This window comes from Myiozetetes cayanensis, unplaced genomic scaffold (genome assembly GCF_022539395.1).
Source record: "Myiozetetes cayanensis isolate MyiCay16 unplaced genomic scaffold, myiCay2020 scf5-8, whole genome shotgun sequence".
NCBI lineage: Eukaryota > Metazoa > Chordata > Aves > Passeriformes > Tyrannidae > Myiozetetes > Myiozetetes cayanensis.
This window is the reverse complement of record NW_026087742.1, coordinates 26,620,596-26,637,925: the sequence shown is the minus strand read 5'-3', so window position 1 is coordinate 26,637,925 and position 17,330 is coordinate 26,620,596. Positions and strand designations below refer to the sequence as shown.

Sequence of the window (17,330 nt, the reverse complement as noted above, 5' to 3'; positions counted from 1 at the left end):
TTATACAATAGAGTAAGAAATAAAAATAAATGAAAGTAAGAGCACTCACTCAAGAGATGCGAGACCTGGATTCAGTTCTTTCTGAAAACATTCAAGTGAACATTTCTCTACTCTTAAGAAGAGTAATTTTACCCACTGAAGCACTGAAACAGAGTTTAAAATTGATTGAAACAGAAGAAAAACAAGAACCTTTTATGTTCTCCCACTTAACTGCTATCCTGCTGCTAGTCCCCTTTATTCCGAATTTCTCTTAGTATTTTACCAGTTTAAGTTGAAACATTTTCAGATAGCTTTTTTTTTTCTGGCAGTAAGAAGGTTCAAAGCATGGTTACTGCCTGTCAGGTAAGATGTGCTGATTTAGTTCCATGCTATCATGTAACATACTCTGGTTTTAGTAGTTACTAAAGAAGTTGATTTTAAGAAGAGACTTTCTAAGGAAATAAATCTCCTGTAAAAGTTTAATTTTGGGGAGAGGATTTAAGAAGTGCTAATGGGATTTTTTTTGACTTATTCTTTGCCACAATAGTAAAAACTAGTGCCCTAAAGTATCCTATCCTAGATCTATATCAAGAGCTTTCAGTAGAGAATATCCCTTAGTGCATTGTTCTCTTAAGGGCTTCTTACCTCAACAACACCCTTGTGTAGCGCTCTCTGGGCTCACATAAAATGAAATGTAGACTGAAAAGTCCTCTTTTTCATTCTTGTCTGATGAGGATTGAAGTTTACTAGTGAAAAAACACTCTCTAGATCCACAAGCACACACACAGAGTCACAGATCTCTTGACTGTCACTGTGGGCTCTCTGCTCATCTGCTGTCCATGGCTGGATCATGAGCTCTCTTCACTCACTGCACTTCGGTTCTACTCATTGGCTTGTTCAGCTTGATTCTCACTAGCAAACAGATGCACATGCTTGTCTCGAGCATCTCCACGCTTGCAGACCCCTGTCCATGCCTGGATCCTGAGCTTCCCACTTGCTCTGCCTAGTCAGTTTGCCAGCAAATTAAATAAAATCGTGATCTTCCACACTCACCACCATGCTTTGGGATAATGTAAATTCCCTCAGTGGAGCCCCTGGTGGTCTAGTGGTAAAGGTGCGGCGCTATCACCGCCGAGACCCGGGTTCGATTCCCGGTCAGGGCCACTCCCGGGCAGGTGGGGCTCGTTAGCCCTTAAAGGCAACCCACCTACGTCCTAAGGACCTCGCTGCCACCGTCCAAGCTCGCTTGGCCCTGGCAGATGAACCTTAGATTAAAGGGTGGGCTCAGTTCCGCGCACACTGTGTCTCACCTAAAAAATCCAATGCGCAGGCTGGAAGGTGTAAAGACCTTCCCCGGATCTTCGCTCGCGAAGACTGGCCATTATTATTAAATTCCTTCATCACGCAGAGCCAAGCCCATGGTCCTGTGACCTGCAGTCCCATTCCAGTTGAAGTGCTGAGTTCAGTCCCCTAGTTGCTGGCATCCAGGCACAACAGGCGCTATGGACTATGATCCTGCCCCCGTGGCTGATGCCGGGGCCTTCACCTGCTCCAGTTGTAGGGGTCCCTTTATCCAAGGTCTGACATCAGTTGCTGGCCCCAAATTCATGTTTTCTGGGACCTTAGTCCTTGGCCCTTCCAGCTACTGATGCTGAGATGCCCACCCACTCCAGTTGCTGGCCTCACAGACACAGGTTTCTCCTGCGGTCAGATCCAGTTCCTGGCCCAAATTCAGTCATGCGGATCTCATTTGTGAGCACCTAATCCTTACAGCGCTCAGCGAGCTAGAGACGGGGGGTTACATGGTAAAACAGTGAAGAAAAGATTTGTTACTGAGTTTAGCAGTTCCACCTATCCCTGTCATCAGTTACAAAATCCAGGCTGGCTCTCTGCCTGTAGGCTCGTAATGACCCGTTAATTAGTGACTGGAGCTTTTCCTTCTTTGTAATTGTCTCTCTTACCCCTGTCTATCACAGTGTGTGTCACTGTGTGTTTTATTTCTTTCTTTCTTGTTACTTGTATCTCCCTTTGATAAGGCTCTTGATCTTACAGCCGTAATGAAGCGGGTGCTCTTGTGTTCAATGGACCCTTAACAGTGTGTGGCTTTGGTATATTTTTAAAAATTAAGTGGGTTTTTTTGCAGTAAAATATGTCAGGGGGCAACTATAGGTGGTGTGGATTTGCAAAGCAGATTCAGTGTGGATGTCCAGACAAACAAGGATAAAAGAAATATCAGACAGTTTTTTTATTTTCACCAGGTAGCCATTCACACTGTGAATTGACTACAGCTTTTTGCTGTATGTAATCTGTTAGTTTTCTTCTACAGAGATCCGTGAAAAGCATCTTTTTGGCTTTCTTTGAATTTTCCTTTATCAGTTCTGTGATAAGTTACAAACGTGAAGTGGTAGTTTAAAAATGTAGTCCTGAACTCTTGGTTGTTTGAATGATCCTTATGAAAGTATTTCAGATCCTTGTCCTATCTCTGTAGCAAAACTGGTTTAATTGCAGAAGGTTGTTTGTTGCAGAAGGCTGTTTTCACAGGAAGTTACTAGAAACTTAGGAGTTGCTGCCCAAATACTCATTTGACTTGTACCACTTTGTTGAGCTAAGCAGTTAACCCTACTGCTGAACCATCTGCTGCTTTGGGTTCTCTTTGCTCTGTTGTCTTGCCCAGTGGAAATGTAGTTTGGTGCATAGGAATATGAAGTTTAAGGGATCTTAATGACGGAATGGTTTACTGACTTAATAACCGAGTGGTTCACTACCTGGAAAAATAAGGGAAGTACGGCATTCTTTTACTGTCGGGGTGCGATTAAGTAACTCCTTAGATATGCCAGCCACTTCAGTCTGAATGTGTTTTGAATTTTTGGGATGAACACAAACCATGGCAATAACTAGGATTTTGAATGTAAAGCTGAAAACTGATTTATCGGTTTTGGCCCCTTGATAAAGTGACATTTCATTGTTCAGTGTGCTGTGCTGAGCACAGACATTAACTAGCTCAGGACAAGGAAGTTATTTCTAATCTTTATTATAACCCTGACGTGTCATTTGTTTTTGCAGACAGTCATAGATGCCCATATCTTCCCAGCTCTTATAAATATTTTGCAAACGGCTGAGTTTCGGACAAGGAAAGAAGCTGCATGGGCAATCACAAATGCAACATCTGGAGGCTCTGCTGAACAGATCAAGTATGAAATTGTTAAAATGTTGCAATGCAATTGAGTGAATTAGTGTTTGTGCAAGAAAACAAACTTATCAACCTAGAAATTGGTTGTACCTTTCTGTATGCTTTCAGTCTTGTATCCAGAGAGACCATGTCCTTGTTGTGATTAAACCTTTCATTCCTTTAGGGAGAAATCATAGAAGTATTTTAGCTCTAGTGCTTATTTAAATAACTGAACTGTTTCTCTTACATGAAAAAAACTAAGTGAAACTTTTAAACTAACTTCTGAGTGGATGTTGTGGAGTGTAACAAAGTGCATTAGCAGTTTGGAGAGGAATAGTTTGGCACCTCAGACAGTGGCTATCACATGTATTGCTTTTCCTGTTTAACTTGAACTGGTACGTTACACTTATTTTATTTTGTATAAAATAGCAAATAACTTTATAAACATATTAACAACATAGTTGCTGTTGATAGAAATATAAATTTATGGTACAAAAAGAAGTCATTATTTCATAGCTATAAAGGGGGTTCAGAGAAGGTATTTTAAAGTTATTTTGATTGTTTCAGCAGAATTGACTAGATGCAACTAGTCAGTTAATTTCTTTAGTTTTCTTTAGTTTCTCCAGTCAATATTTTATCTGATTGCTTTGGTTTCTTAAACCTTCATGCTAAGTGCTTAAATGGCTACACCAGTTACAATTTTGCAGACAATTTACTGGGGTCTATATGTTGTTTTCCAGGTATTTAGTGGAACTGGGATGCATCAGACCACTCTGCGACCTCCTCACAGTAATGGACTCAAAGATTGTGCAAGTAGCACTGAACGGGCTGGAGAACATCCTGAGGCTTGGAGAGCAGGAATCCAAACGCAGTGGCACTGGCATTAATCCTTACTGCGCTCTTATTGAAGAAGCTTATGGTATGAGCAAAACGCTTGTGCAAGTCAGGCCATAAAGCCAAGATCATGATCCCATTAGAGTTTCAGTAGATCTAATTCTATTAATTACCTTATGAAAGGTTCGCTGAAAAGAACCTGTTCTTTGATAAGTCTCCAGTGTACTCTGGTTTTTTACATTATCTTTGACTGCCTGTAGACGGAAAACAGTGTGTGCAGATTTTCTTTTATTGATTTCTTTTGTCCCTGAGAAAGCCTTCTGGGAGTCATTCAGTCATATCAATATCTTTCCTTCACAGCAGATAAAAGCTCAGGTGCAGTGCTCTGTTGCTCAGGTTTCAAACCTTTCCCTCATCCCTTTCTGCTGCCCTGCAGAATTATGGCAGCAGCTGCAAATTCCTTGTTTGCCTCTGCTATGCTGAGGTTCTGGCACATACCAGTGTGATTTCATTTCAGTTCTGAGGTACTGCTGCTCTTAAGTTCTTATTAAGAAAAATAAAAATGGGTATCAAGAGCAGTATAGAAGAAGATAGCATCATTGAAGGTGGTTTCTTGAACCTTGTTTACCTTCATGGTTACCTTGACTTCCTGGGAACAGTTATATCAGAATAGGATTTTTTCTTTCCTGCTTCTAGGTTTTAACTTCCCTTTTCACGTCAGTGTTAAAGGAATATGTATAGAGTATCAGAGAATTGTGTACTCTAGTCTTCATATGTAGAAAAGGGGTAGACAAGAAAGCCAGTACAATTCCCAATATTAGAGATTTACTAAAATGGTTAACACCTGGATTTTGTTATTCCTTGCTGTATTATTTTCCTTTGTATCTGACTACAAGGCCTGAATTTGCCCATTTGCTTAATGCCTCCCAAAAACTGGTTGCCTGAGTTTAACTGCATTGTATATTCATTGGATACAGATTAGGTAACAGAGTCTCCATCCTTGGAAGTTTTGAATACTTGCGTAGACACAGCAGACCTAATCTGGTGTTGGTTAATATTCCTGGGCTGGGTTGCAGGTTGGACTGGATGATTATCAGAAGTCTTTTTCAACTTGCACTTAAGTGATTCTGTAGTCATAGTCCTCATAAGGAAAGCACTGGGAACACACTTCAGGAAATTTGGTCCTTAAAGTCTCTTCAGAAGAAGTCTTTGAGTTTGAGGCCTTGTTCTTCTTTACCCATTCAAGCCTGTGGATTTAATTTTTGAGTGAGAGGGTAGAGGCAGACAGAGAGTATGAAACAGTTAACACAGTTAAACAGACAACACAGTTACAGGGAACTCTGTAGTTCAACCTGTTTTTCCTTGGTTGTGGAGAGTATAAGTTGGGTAAGGGTCTCTTTAGGGGGGCCTGTTTTTTCTGAAGGTGGGAGACAGTTGTCATCAAATGTAAATATTCACAGCGGACTGAAAACTGTCATGGTCATATGCTTTCACTGAGCTATAACTTTTATGTACTTCTTTTCTTTGCAGGCTTGGACAAGATTGAATTTTTGCAGAGCCATGAAAATCAAGAGATTTATCAGAAGGCCTTTGATCTGATTGAGCACTACTTTGGAACAGAGGATGAAGACAGCAGCATTGCCCCGCAAGTGGATATCAACCAGCAACAGTACATCTTCCAGCAGTGTGAGGCTCCCATGGAAGGCTTCCAGCTTTGAGGTGCCCCTGTGCTGTGTGCTCCTCTACCTAGCCAATCCTGTTGTCGAGCCACAAGCCACCCGTGGAGTGATTCTCTCAATGTTTTCCATAACCCTGTTTGCGCTCATTCGCTTGCCTTGTGCACATGCTCTTACATACGTCTGGAAAACTTTTGGCTCTCCATGGCAGGATGCCCCCTCCTTGGCAAGGGGTCTCCAGAATCACCCTTCTCCTCTAGATTCTGAATCTCTCCACTGTCATCTTCGTGGAGTTGAGGCACCTTTCTATACTTTGAGATATTCCCTCTTCCTATTACGGGAAAATAGTCCCTCATCCACTAGCCCCCACACTCCTGGCATCCAAGAGAAGGCTGGCTGCTTTTCTCTTGTATTTGCTGCAGTGTGTGCCTGCAGTCCAGGGAGATGTTCAGCCTTTCTGAGAACGTAGCTGAATTCATCCTTCATGTTCTCCCCTGGATGCCTCCTCTTTGGATGGCGGCGAGAGATGAGTTAAACCTTCACATGCAATGTATCTACTTTGCTGTACGTGCCAGCTGGGGTTATTGGCATGAGGAACATGTTACAAATAATGGAGTAAGTTCTCTATCCCGTGCAACAACAGGCTGCAATGGACATGTTTTGTGGTTCTTAAGAATACTGAACACATCTGGCCCCATCCCGTCTCAACACTGAGCTCCCAAGTTGGATTGCAGACCACTGTGGAGATTTGTATACCTTCCCAGTTTTTCCTCTCCATCCACAAAAAAAGAACCTGTGAATAGGTCACTCTTAACACCTCCCCAGAAACAACTTTCCAAAACAGCTTCTAGAATGGAGAAATTGCCCTCAGTTCTGCTTGCCAGCACAGTATGATCCAGCTGGACCTTTCTTAAAAATCAAGTCCTTTCTGACTTCATGCTCCAGAGTCCAGTCCTTGTTATTATAGTTATGGCTGAAAAATTCCTGTCTGCCTCTTCACATTTTTACACAGCGTGACTTGAACAGGTTTGTCTTCTGAAAAATTACCTTCTGAACACAGAAATCTTAATTTGTAAAACTTAGCACAAGGAGCATTAGATCTCCTTTTCATTTTCACAAGACAAGAGCTTCCTCTCCAGCCCACCTGATGGAATAGAGTCCTCCTGGTCAAGCCCCTTATTTAACAACTAAAATGACACTACATTCAAAGGATAGTACTATTACACCTGGATCCACCTGGCCCTCTCATTTCATTTTTCCCTTTTGCTGTTGATGAGACTTCAGGTGAATTAGCATGGAACGCATGGTTCCTACAGGTGACATCTGCAAGGCATCGCCGACTGCATGACAGCTGCCACTCGCAGCTGTGGACTGCCCTTCTGCTAGCAGCATGTTCTTGGCTCCGCGACCTGCTTGGATCACAGACCTCTGATGCAAAGGCCAGCCACTCCTCACTGAGTTCAGCTGACACTGACACCAAACTCTTCACACAACTGGGGAGATGCCACGTGATTGAAAGTGGCCGTTCCATTTCGGTAAATGCAATGGATTCCCTAGGCCGTCCGCTCCCCCCTGCATCAGGCTATGTTCTTTCAAGCCATTTTGGATGCTTGGAACACACATTTGTCCAGTGTAAACATTTCAAAATCGCCACTGCCAGCTGCAGCGCCATGGACCTGTGGTAAATGTTAGTGGCAGAACTGTCTGCAAGATCCTCGTGACTCCTCTCAGTGATAAGCCACTGCAAAAGCAAAACCAGCCCATTGGATACAGTTATAAAAATACATAAATCACTTGTCATACTGCTGAAAGAAGCTAGGCAAAGGTCTGAACATCAGCTCTGTGTGACCATTATTTAAATAAAGTCTTTGGTTCTGTCTCTGCTTCAGGATGGAGACTCTGACCTGTGTGGCCACTGCAGAAGCCACCTGCTGCCTCCCTAGCTAAGCCAGTTGGCCTCCACTTTCCCTCTCCCAGTTATTTTCTCTAGTGCTGCTTTGTGCTGAAGGAACATTTAGTTTACTGCACTTGATCTGTAAATGGACTTCAATTCTTTGTAATTTTAGGGGGTTAAATTTGGTGGTTAATTTAAAAAAGCAAAAAAAACCCTCAATGTTGCCTTTACATCACATATAAATAACTGTGTTTCTCTTTTCTTGAAGGGTGATAGAAGCACTGATTAGTAGCAAAATCTTGTTTTAGCTTTTGGATTTTTTTGTGCTGGATTTTTTTACGTGTAAATTTCCAATAACATGTCATTTCTATAAGATTTGTTTAAAACCATGTACCTCTTATTGGATGGTATAAAAATGCTACATATTTTGTAAACAAATCTGAGCAAAGTGTGTGTGCATATATTCTGTATATTCATATATGTATATTCTGTGTATATATACACTAGCGTGTATATATACATATATACACACACACACACATATATATATACACACATGCATAAAGTGTGTGTATATATATACATACCTATATATCTATATATATATAAGTGTTTTCTCTTCCAGGCTAGTGAAAACAATGTGGTGCATTGGCGTTTCCCTCCCCTGCCCCCCCCAACGTAATGACAATTGCCTCTAAATGAGTGAATTAAAAAAGAGTCCATTTAAGCTGAGTGGTGTGCCTTCCTGTGTAAGGAGCCTGGCCAGTATTTGTTACTTTTGCCGTGGATATGTGAATTCAGAGCAGATAAGTATAAATCTTTAAACTTGGTATGTTTGTTTGAAGTGACAGGCCTGGTTGACGCAGGTAATATTGTTGTCATAAATACTTAGACTGTGTAAGGCATTTGACCGGTACCGCGTAATATTCTGACTGAAAACCACAACAATACAAAAATCAACATGGCACACATTAAATGGATTAAAATGTGGCTAACTCATAGGTCTCAATGTAATTTTAAATGGTGCTTAATTGAGTGCATTTCCATCTGGATCTTCCAGCAACTGTTCTTGGCGTTGCTTTACTTAGCCTTTTTAATATGTTGAAAAGAAACTAAATCTACTTGTAACAAAGGTTGCAAATTAAATGGGTACGGAAGGGAGATCAGACTTGTGAATTATGAAAGAAAAAACTGATACAGATCAGAATTACTTGGCAAGCCAAGGGCAAGTAAAGTATTTGCATTTTAGCAGAGCCAAATGTGTAGCATAACATTACCCATCTAATACATAACGTTCAGGCCACAGGTGAAGGACTCTTTTGGAGGAAAAGCATGTCTGAAAAGATGAGGATCATTATCTGTTACTGCTTGAACACTACTTCCTAACACAGTTCTGTGTAGCTATGCCCCCTGCTAGAAACACTGAAAGCAGTATTCTTTGCTGTCCTGAAGGATGTGCTCAGACAGGGACCATCTCAGAGAACACCTCTAGCTGCCACTTTTGTGATGGTCACACTGTGTTTTGAATGATCTATTGTTTTGTGTCTAAATAGGAGGCAGCTGGTCTTGTGTAGAGGATAGGTGAGGGTACTGTTGGGAGTTCTTGGGTTCTTCGCTTAGCTCTGCCAAGCAACCTGGAGTGCCAGAAAAGCAATCGCATGTTTTCTTCCAAATTGAAACATATGCATTTGTTTCTGCTTGTGGGGACACAATCTAAGCACCTTCCCAAAGCCCCACAGACTGCTAAGGTGAAAAGATTAATGAAAATTTCTCCAGTTCTTTTTGCAACATCAGTAATGAGGCGGAAACACTGCATTCAGGTTTTAACAATGTCTATTTTAAAATGGGTGTTAGAGAAAGGAAGATGCAAGACTGCCTGGAATTGCTGTCTAGCAGTTCTGACCACAGATCAGTAATGCCATTTAAGTTGCGTATTTGTTGGGCCAGCAGACAGGAGCTGTTATTCTTTCTGTTAGTAAATTTCCCAGTGGAACATGGCAGGCAGGGTTACTCTCTTGGATTCAGGAGGATACAAGAGATGATGGGGCAGGTTATTGAAAGCTCAATAATTAAACCAGGACCAGTGCTGAGGCTCATGGGAAGACGCCACATAATTATTTGGGGCAACTGCTGCCTACAGACTTCAGCCTGTTCCTAAATTCCTGTGTTGGTTCCTTGCTGCAAACCAAATACTGGTGGTTGAAGTCCCTTCCTCTAATGTTAAGAGAATGGAGGAAGACAATGACCCCCAAAGACCTGTGTGTTCTTGAACCTGCATTTTTTTTCCTATTAGCACCGAGTGTTGAAGAAGTAGATTGCACATGGTCCTACATGTGACAGTGCTCTTGCTGTTACACTTCTGTTCTTCTCTGAGGATTTCCAGAACAGCTATCTTATCTCTCTGCCAGCTTAAAGTAATTCCCCACATCTTCCAGTGTGATTTATTTTCTTCTGGAAATTGGTACAACACACCATTGGCACTCTCCAATGCCAGTTTTAGACAGGAAGGTCTTTCTTCAGTTGCCTGAGTTGTAGCAGAAAATAAACAGGACCTGTTTGTGTACTGCTGTGGCCATGTCCATAAGGTTCCTGCATGCTCTTCTGAGGCAGTGTTGAAGCTGCCAGATTGATCGTTGCATTAGGAAGTTTCAGTTGCCTCTGGAACAGGTACAGCAATATGGCATATGGTATAGGACTGATAAATGTGACTGTTCTGAGTAAATGTGAATGGTGTTACAGACCAAGCCAAAGGGAAGAAAGAAAATTAAATACCGTTTAAGGGCTTACTATGTTCCTCTCCATCACATGCACTGTTAAAAGGCTGCAGGCTAAAGCTATGAGTTGTCAGGTGATCCAAGGTGTATTCATTTCTCCAGTCAGCTGGACAGTCTGCTTCAGCCAGAAACACGGTGGTTTTGTCACCATTGTCTGTGTTTAGAAGTGCTTCCTTAGAAGCCATCACACTAGGAAAGAGGTGGCTTCTTTCACTGCCTCTCTGAGAAAGATTTACATCATTTTTCTAGTACCCAGCTATTTGCCAAGAAAATACTGCAGTGGTTGGGAGTGAGCTGGAGACAGCACAAAGCACATTGTCTTGGGCTTTTGTTTGAGACTCTGGAGCCTAAATGGAAGCTGAAAGAAAACACAAAGGTGGGCAGTGCTGCACAGTTTTTATGACAGATACTGAAATGGTGGAGATACCAGAGTGACAAAAAGATACATGGAGCTTTTGTCAAACTGGACCAGACTTCAGTTTTTGAGTAAATGGTAAAAAGCTTATAGAAATTTAAGTAAAATGGAAAACTGATCACCAGTTCTAAGGGGTATTTTGCACATTTTTATTTGAAGTACTTTACCAGCTGGGTAAGTCAAAAAAGTACTATTCCAAAACTAGATGAGGTACCTTCCAGTTCTGTTCAAAGAGAGCACTCAGATGCGTATTGAAAGGGTAATGTTTTTGGAATGCAGTTTTAAGCTCTGCCATCACCAAGCATAAATCACAAGTTTTTCTTCGTGGAAACCTGAAATACCGTCCGAAATGCATGTTCTCTTTTTTTTGGTCTTACTTAATACATACATGATCACAGGCACGTAATCTGGCAAGATTTGTTTTGGTTCTCACCTATGTGCCTAAGAACTAGAACTCATGGAAAATCTGTTTCATGTAACCTGCAATGGAATTAAATGTGACTTGCATTCAGTGCTCATTAAGTGGACAAAGCTGTGGAAGCCTGCTCTGCTTGACTGACAGTGTACTTGTGATAATTTCCATACAGAGAATATGATGGCAAGTCATGGTATCACCTGAAGGTTGTAACTTCTGTGGTGGAATTGACTTCACAGCTTGTCTGATTGGTTACATCTCATTGTGGTACCCAGAATTGCAATTCATAGAAAGATGGTCTGCAGCAACGATTTTCTAGCTGTGGAGTAAAGGACAAAGCTACTAGAGAGGACTGCAGTAGAGACCTTACTGCTTCTCTTTTCCAGGTATAAAGAGAAAATTTCCCATGCATTTTTGTAGGGCTTTTGATTCACTCAGCAACAGTGCTAATTTTCAGGAGTGTAATAAAACTAATCTGGAAAAGGTTTCAAAAAAAATAATCTACCCTCCTTCTATGAGAAAGTTCACAAGCTAAATCTACCAAACTGGTATGTCGCTTCTATTTTTGGAGTCTGCAGGACCAGTGAGCAGGCAGTGCTGGGAAGTAACAGGTTTTGAGCAGTCCTGACACTTCCAATCTACATTTCCTTCCAAATGAACTGTCAGGAGGAGGAAGAATACTATGTCTGGCTGCTGCAAGCTGTTCAGCATGAATAGTGTGTGACTCTTTGGGCTCAATGCCAGAAGTAGAACTGTTGGGAGTTGCTCTTTGCAGGTATTACTGGGACTGCCACTTCTAAAACATGAGGCAGGTGATCTCTAGGTGGGCTAGTATAATGAGAGTACAGATGACAACTTAAAGGGGGAAAATACAAATAAATGAGATTTGGAAATAAAGACCATAGTAGCAGAGAGCAGGAATGTCTGATGGACTTTCTCGTACTCATGTGCCTCAAAATACTAAATCTGACAGTACAGGTTGGAGCTGTTGCTCATCTCTGTTCCAGCTCTGGTGTGACAACCATCAGGTTGCCAGCTGTAACACAATGGTTCTCTGGAATGCTGTTTCACTATCCATCTCCCTCCTTGTTTTACTGAAGGCAGGCAGTTCTTCACAGAAAGTAATCCCTCACTTAAATGGGGCCAGAATAATTGGACCTAGAGCAGGTAAACAGGCTAAGTTATGATCATTTTGATGATGTTAATGCAAGTCAGACAATTACTCCTGACTCGAGGGCTCCCTTAGTAATTTTTCTGTCTTGCACAGAGGGAAACATACAGAATATGTGAAGCAGCCAGTATCAATACAGAATAATTATAGCTGCATTCTTCCATATATAGCCCCCTTCTTCCTGACGGGACCTAGAAAATAGCCGAAATAGTTGCTGATAGTGGATGACTGCCCAGTGAAAGTATTTTGTTTGTACAAGTGAAAACTAAATAGACAGTAAGACCTTTCATAAAGGGGACTGGTACCAAGAATGCAAGTACAGCTTCTGCAGTATTTTAAAAGATGCTTAGTCTAGTGCATAGCATATGTGGGATACAAATATTTTGTCTCTCCAGTTTGCTCACGTGTCCTGTCCCCCTAACCACGAAAAAAAGAGTCTGAAAGAAAGGGGCAGTTATTAGGAAAAGAAAGTAGGTATTTCTGGGTTTAATTATTACAGGATAATGTATTCATTCTTTCTTGAACGTGAGTGTACAGAACTAACATACAGGAAAGATGTGACTATATCCTCCTTCCAGTGCTGAAACAGACTTGGATTTTCTTCCCCAGTCCTTGCTCTTCATTTTCTCTTTTAAGGTTTAGCAGGGGCAGTCCTTTCCTCTCTCCACTGGGCTTTCTTCTCCAAGTTTATGTTTGTAAGAGTTTCATGTCTTTTTACAGCCTGCAATGTAATAAGATCATCAGTTATCACCTGAAGGACCACAGAACTGAAACTTGAGTTGATGGCTTACAAAATATCTGGCCTATCCTTACCGAGGCACAGTTCTGTCAGCAGTAACACCAGGAAGCAAGAGGGGTAAAATAAAATATCCAGCAACCATTTAGGCTGGGAATAAACTGAATTTATTATTATCTCTGGGAATAAACTCAACCCTTTTGTTAAGGTACTAGAAGATATGTTCTGTGCTTCTGGTCAGTATATAATACTAATCTCCAATCTTCACAAGTCACAGGTACTAGAAACAAAAGTTAAACAGAATCACAGAATCTTCTGAAATGGAAGGGATTCACAAGGACCATCGAGTGAATGGCTGGCCCATCCAGGGACTGAACCTGTGACCTTGGTGTTATTAGCACTATACTGTAGCCAACTGAACTCATCTCAGGAAACAAATAGTTCCAGCTTCTTTGAAAACAAGGTTTCCAAAGTAGCTGTCCTCACTTCCTGGTGTTTGCATTCCTACTACTCCAGTACAGAGGAAAATATTCTGGGAATTGTCAGTGTTTGATCTCTTCTGCTAAAGCCAGGGAAAAACCTTTGCCCTGTTTCATTTCAGAGTGCTGCATCCTTTTCATTTTAATAGACAAATGCTGACAGAAATGTCATTTGACATTCAGCAATTCACAGACTGTCACCAGTTTTAAGGTTTCTCTAGAACACTTAGCAGTCCATAGAAACAAGATCTGAACACTGTCATTAGAAGAACTGCTTCGGAGAAAAGCAGCATACAAAGAAGGTTCTTCTGTGCATGCAGATGGTTTAAGCTGAAAGGTTTTTTTCTTTTAAAGGAAGCACATGCAATCTTTTAACAGTGGCATCATCCTTTTCCACTGGGAATTAGTCAATGAGGGTCTCTTCTGGGGAACTAGGAGGACTTCTAACATTTTTGTTCAGTGATAAAATGAAAAAAAACAAAACAAAAAAACCCACAAAGCCCCAAAGCAAGACAGTACTAAAAATCTGTAGAGTAACCAAGAAGTTTATGTTAAGATTGATTTGCACTCATCAGCCAAAAATCTGTGCTTACCTGCTTCCCTCTAATCACCATGATGATGCATCCCACTACTGTCAAGGCAATCATTACATAGCTGAACTTCACACGCAGTGTGGTCTTTGCTGCTCTGATTGTTTCAATCCTCAAGAAATAAGAATAAAAGAACAGACTCATTATCCAAGACCTAAATAAATCACTTGACTAATTGTTTAATTTCTCCTAGCATGCTATTGAGGTAGTTTTTTATAATGCTAATAGTTCTTGGTGCTTTTCACAAAAAAAGTTTTACAAGATGGGAAAGGCTGATCCCAGCTACCTTGGGACATACTTGGTCACAAAGACATTCCTCTCAAAGCTGGAAACAAACCCAGCTTTTTTATCTGTGGTTACTTCATTTTTAAGAGACAGTAATGCCTTTGCAGACCACTTGACTGCAATGCAAAGGAGGAAGGCTGCAGCATTTAAGTATGTATGTTCATTGTGGAAAGAACAAGAAAAAGAGAGGGTTTAGTAATGCAGTGTTTTCCTTACTGTTCACTCCCTCTGTGCTCACTACCACCTTCCAATATCTGCAAAGCCGGGAAAGCTCCATAGTCTAACTGTGATGTATTTAGCATTGTAAAACATGCATTCTTCTCTCAATAGCAGAGGTATGGTAAAAACCATTTGTGAGCGAGAATAACATACAGAATTTAAGAGCTGGGATTTTCTTGGGCTGAGGGAAGCATTTTCACAGCTCAGCCATTTCTACTTCCTGAACTTCACAATAGTGTCATTTATGACAAAGTCTGTTTTCCAGCAAGGCATGTTCCTATACTACAGGATTTGACAGATGATACACTGGCTGGTGGGTACAATACCCCTCAGAAATTCTGAAAAGGACTTGGTAAAAGACAAGTGGTTAGCACTTCCCTCCTGCTAGAATAAATAGTCTTCAAGTAATCTGTTTTTGTAAGAAACTAAGGAGGTGTGGAGGAATGTAAGCTTTCCACCATCAGATTTGGACAGAGGAACCCTTTATATCCTTTTTTTCTCTCCATAATTTCAGGGGGCTTACCTACCACACCAGTAGCTATACTACTCCTTTGGGAAACCTGTTGCCTAGTCTGCTGTTATCTTTAAAAACCAGAAGTCTTCCACAAGAAGAGTAGCGGTTATTAACACCTTCCAGCTGTACATGTGAAGAGTTAAAAGAAAAGACCATTTATTTTAATTGGGTTAAACTCTGAAGATCATTCTACCCAAATGACATCTTGGTTACAGCAAATTTTGTGTTAGAGCAAAGCAAGAAGGGCCAAGGAAGTGTTAGTGCTTTTTGGATGCGCTCTGCAAAATAACCAAAGACTTACAGCCTGCCTATATATTTAATTCTCCTTGCAGAATTTAGAGCAGGTGACTCCCTTCTCAAGGAGGCCTGATATTCTCACTGATTAAATTTACCACGTTATAAAGTTCCAGAAGACTTGAAAAGCATCCACAGTGCATGGTGAAAAGAATAAATACATCAAACTAGGTAATTACAGCCCAAAACTAACACGGATAATGGATTTAATGGAACTGGGAAATTATTACTGTATACAGACATGAGTGAATATGAAATCTTTTACTACATTTTGACCCTTATACTTGGAAGAAGAAAAAGATACGTAAGGATCCACAATAGTTCAACGTGGTAAATCACATAAGACCTGAGAGCTGAAAAGAGTTTTGCTCTTGTTTTTGTCAGAGTATTGATTTGATTGCAAGGCTTCTGATCATAGGGAACAAACACATCCATCTACAATGAAACTAACAGTTAATTTTAGCATCTAGGTTATTTGTTTCTGCTAACAATCTACAATGACCACCTGAGTGCAAGCTGCAATTAAGCTGAAATGCACAGAAGCAGGATTAAAAAAACTGTGCTAATTAATTTTGGAAGTACCTTAGATGTGTTAAGAATACATATGAGAGCAAAAGGTAGATATCTGAACACAGTCTGCATTTAAATCAAGTCAGTGGCTAAGATTAATATTTGTTTAATAAATGAGTTACTTCTGATCACCACATTTTACAAGATTACCGAGTTATATCACAAGCCCTTACAACCCACAATTAATTAATCTCAGAACAGGAAAACAAGTTTTTCTGTGTTTATAGTTCTCAATTGTCGTCTCAGATTTGGCTGAATTATTTGTCTAAATAAAAAGAATTCCCTATGCATTTGCACAAATGGTCAGCTTTTACCAGAATTTGGTTTGTCCTTTCAATAAACTACTGAAATCAATCACGGTTAACTTTGTTTTTTTAAAAACCCTCATAAACAGGTGTTTGGCATGTGAAGATATACGAGTTGATAATATACACCTGTATGTATTTCAAACGTAAATTTAAGAAAAATGATTAAATACAAAATTGAAGGATTCCATTTTAACAAAATTTATTCGTTGTGACGCACTGAGATACATGGGTGGATTTCCAATTCCCATGCAGTGCATCCAAAAAACCAGAAAATATTTAGAGGGCAGCTACATTGTTTTCTTACTCAAGCAGTGCAAGATTTACTGTATCTTTTTAATTTAAATAAAGACTTACATTTAAAAGCATTATGAGCATGTCTTAAAGGATAACTATACTACCACTAGCAGGTATTTTTAAACTGATAGTTGCCAACTTGTTGATAAGTTTGATCTTCATTTTAGATAGGCAAACCAGAACATCCAGTTTTATTTTCTACTTTTCACACAGGGCAAAGCATTGTCATTTGGACTCCACTAGCAACAGGGAAATTTTGACTAAATATTTATTGTTAGGGAGCCTTTCCCTCCACTGTTTGTTAGTTTAAATCCCAAGACTAAAGTTGGCCTGTGCCCTCTAGATATTAATTAATAAATATTTTATATAAGATTCAATTATTTTATAGTGTATCATGAAAGTTTTCCACAAGGGGAGGCTGACATATAAAGAAAAACACTAGAAAAAGCTCACACTAATGTTTGAAAAAAGCTTTTTAATTGTAAGACAAGAGTGAAAAATTGACTGATCTGTGATGTTTCTCTAATGAAAAAACTGATAAATGCTGGTCATCCCTTTGCAAAACAAATCAAGAGGGATATATTATCTCAGCACAACAGAGTCGCTCAGGTCATCTCATCTGCAAGATGTTACACCAGACACAGCAGTGTAAGATTTTTCAGCTGTGCAAACCCATTCCATTTAAGAAGAGTTATTCTGGAATTGCATTCAAGT

At 40.3% G+C, this 17,330-nt stretch overlaps 2 protein-coding genes across 3 annotated transcripts in view; one reads left to right on the top strand and one right to left on the bottom strand.

Annotated features, from left to right (window-relative positions):
- The window catches only part of KPNA1 (karyopherin subunit alpha 1), a 57,751-nt gene extending 41,383 nt beyond the window's left edge, over window positions 1-16,368 (top strand). Inside the window, 3 exon segments of the mRNA XM_050333223.1 lie at window positions 3,043-3,170; window positions 3,889-4,067; window positions 5,513-16,368. Of these exon segments, the coding sequence (XP_050189180.1) occupies window positions 3,043-3,170; window positions 3,889-4,067; window positions 5,513-5,700 (495 nt within the window). The 3' untranslated portion in view covers window positions 5,701-16,368.
- FAM162A (family with sequence similarity 162 member A) overlaps window positions 12,782-17,330 on the bottom strand; it is a 16,558-nt gene continuing 12,009 nt past the window's right edge. For both annotated transcript variants that reach the window (XM_050333232.1, XM_050333231.1), the window contains exons 4-5: window positions 14,136-14,244; window positions 12,782-13,048 (exon numbers count right to left, since the gene is read on the bottom strand). In XM_050333232.1, the coding sequence (XP_050189189.1) occupies window positions 12,959-13,048; window positions 14,136-14,244 (199 nt within the window). In that variant the 3' untranslated portion in view covers window positions 12,782-12,958. The remainder of the gene's footprint in view (window positions 13,049-14,135; window positions 14,245-17,330) is intronic.